This window comes from Trachemys scripta, chromosome 5 (genome assembly GCF_013100865.1).
Source record: "Trachemys scripta elegans isolate TJP31775 chromosome 5, CAS_Tse_1.0, whole genome shotgun sequence".
Taxonomy (NCBI): domain Eukaryota; kingdom Metazoa; phylum Chordata; order Testudines; family Emydidae; genus Trachemys; species Trachemys scripta.
In genome coordinates, this window is record NC_048302.1 from 118,717,627 (window position 1) to 118,720,091 (window position 2,465).

The window sequence follows — 2,465 nt, forward strand, 5'->3', positions numbered from 1 at the left end:
AGCCCCCGAGACTAGCCCCTTTGAGGGGTATTGAGGGAGAAAGGAAGAGAAACTCTCAAGGAAATATGCAAGGGCCATTAGAGGACAGAAATCCCCAAGTACCTGTTTTCACTTAAGCCCTATGTAAAACCACAATTCAGAAGGGTTTAGAGTACAAAGGTTTATTTAAAAAAGAGTTTGGATTGTTCTTTAGACTTTTTTTTTTGGCAAACACTTAAATTCTTTCAGAATATCAAAGATTGTCAGTGGCTATTACCTGGCATCTTCTTTCTCACTTGTCCCCCACCTCACCAGTAAAACCTGGTTTCTTCCTGGGATGAGTCCAGCACAAGTCCCAGCTTCTCTAACTGCTAATAAACACCCAAATCTCCCACTTCAACACCAGCCCATCCCTCCCTCTCCCCATCTTTGCTTGGCTTCTGGACCTCAGAGACCTTTACAGTGGTCATCATGCCCAAAACATAATGTCCCACCCTCTCCTTTATGTTTCCCCTCCTCCCCTCCAAGGTCAAAATGCAAATTCATCTCCCCTCCCCTCCATAATTTATCCCTCTTTACTCAAACACTGGTTCCCCCACCTCCACTTCACTCCACTCCAAGGTCAGTGAACTCACCCCCTTACCCACATCCCCCACTTCTTCACTACTCTACTCCAGCACTCGGGCCCCTCTCCTCTCTACTCCAGCTCAGTGCAGAAAATTTTTCTTCTTCTTCTTGAAGAGGATGTGTTTGAAAGACCTGCGGAAGTCCTGGTTGAAGATTGTGTAGATGACCGGGTTGAGGGAACTATTGCAGTACCCGATCCAGAAGAAGAACTTGAAGAGAGTCTCTGGGACCTCACATGCCTTCCGGCAGATGCCATAGAGGCTGTAGCTGAAGAAGAATGGGAACCAGCACACCACAAAGACCCCCATGACCACAGCCAGCACAAAAGTGAAGCGTTTCTCCCGGGCCTGGGTGACCTTCTTACGGCAGACGCTGCTGCGCTTCCTGCGGCGGTGAGAGGAGAAGAGATCCCTGGAGCGATTGCTGGAGCGCTTGGAGGAGTAAGAATAAGAGAAGGACTGGCTTTTACTGCTTTTGCGGGGGTGATCATCCCGGCTCCGCCTCCGCCTGCTCTCTGAGGTGCTGCTCTCCTCCAGCTCAATGTCCTCCAGCTCTGAGGCTTTGCGCCACTGGTGCACCGAGTAATGTCCGTTCTCCCCTGGCTGCATCCTCAGTGACGTGCAGCCCCGATGGGCCCGGCTCAGCCCATTCTCAGACAGGGAAGAGCCCTCGGGCACCGTGCGCTTCTCAGAAAGGGTCCTGGTCCTTAGCTTGGCCACCCGGTAGATGCGGACATAGACCAGCACCATGATCAGGCAGGGGGCGAAGAAGGAGCCAATGCAGGAAGAGAGGATGTACCAGGTTTCATCATTGAGTTTGCACAGGGGGAAGAGGTCCCCCTCGGGGTCTCGGTACACGGAGATCAAGGGGGGGAAGGAAATAACAGCTGAGATGAGCCAGACTGTGAGGATGATCCCCTTGATCCTCCGTGGAGTCCGTTTGAGGTTGTACTCCACCGCCTGGGTGACAGACCAATACCTGTCCAGGCTGATGGCGCACAGGTGCACAATGGAGGAAGTGCAGAACAGCACATCCAGCGCCAGGTAAATGTTGCACCACGCTTTGCCGAAGTACCAGTAGTCCATGATCTCGTTGGCCAAGGAGAAAGGCATGACCAAGGTGGCCACCAGGATGTCAGCGCTGGCCAGGGACACCAGGAAGAGGTTCTGTGGGGCTCGCAGCGCCTTGCTGGTCAGCACCGCGATCACCACCAGCACGTTGCCCACGATGGTGAAGACGATCAGGAAACCCACCACAGCTGCCAAACTGGCCACAGCCCCAGGGGAGTAGTGGGAGGGAGGCTGCTGCAGGGGCGAAGAGGAGGGGAAGACAAGGGATCCATTGGGGGTGCCAACACTGATGTTCATCAGCACCAGCAGATCCATAGTGGTAGTGGGAGGATCCTATACAGCCATGAGGGTCAACCTCCCAGCCCCAGAGACCAAGCCACTGGGGCTGCCTCTCCAAGTTGGTGCCTTCATCCCCACCAGTGGAGAGGAGGCTGCTTCCTTCTGTCACAGAGCCAGCTGGAGAGTGGGGCTCCCCTCCGCCCCCCCCAACAAAATATCCGGCCCCCTCCCCCCGTTGCAGGCTTTCCTTCTTGCTAAGTACCCAGGCACATGGCCGAGCCCAGGAACGGCCAGCACCGGGCGGACTCTACCTTCCCCCTGCTCCTGTAATCCTGCCGGGGACAGCGGAGGTCAGGAGGCGCCCAGGGGTGCAGGTAACCCCTCTCCGCGCCGCTCTCCCGGGTCAGGAGGGAGCCACCACCTTGGAGTGGAGAGTGCCCCAGGCTCGCTGCCCCTCCGCTGGCCCCTTGCACGGAGAGCTCCGAGGCGGCGGCGGCAATCCCATTAGGC

The 2,465-nt window shown here is 56.0% G+C and overlaps 1 protein-coding gene across 1 annotated transcript; it reads right to left on the minus strand.

Annotated features, from left to right (window-relative positions):
• Positions 1 to 513: 513 nt before the first annotated feature.
• ADRA2C (adrenoceptor alpha 2C) lies at positions 514 to 2,114 on the minus strand. The gene has a single exon (XM_034772158.1). The coding sequence runs from the start codon at positions 1,989 to 1,991 to the stop codon at positions 687 to 689; it is 1,305 nt and encodes a 434-aa protein (XP_034628049.1). The 5' UTR covers positions 1,992 to 2,114; the 3' UTR covers positions 514 to 686.
• Positions 2,115 to 2,465: the final 351 nt, after the last annotated feature.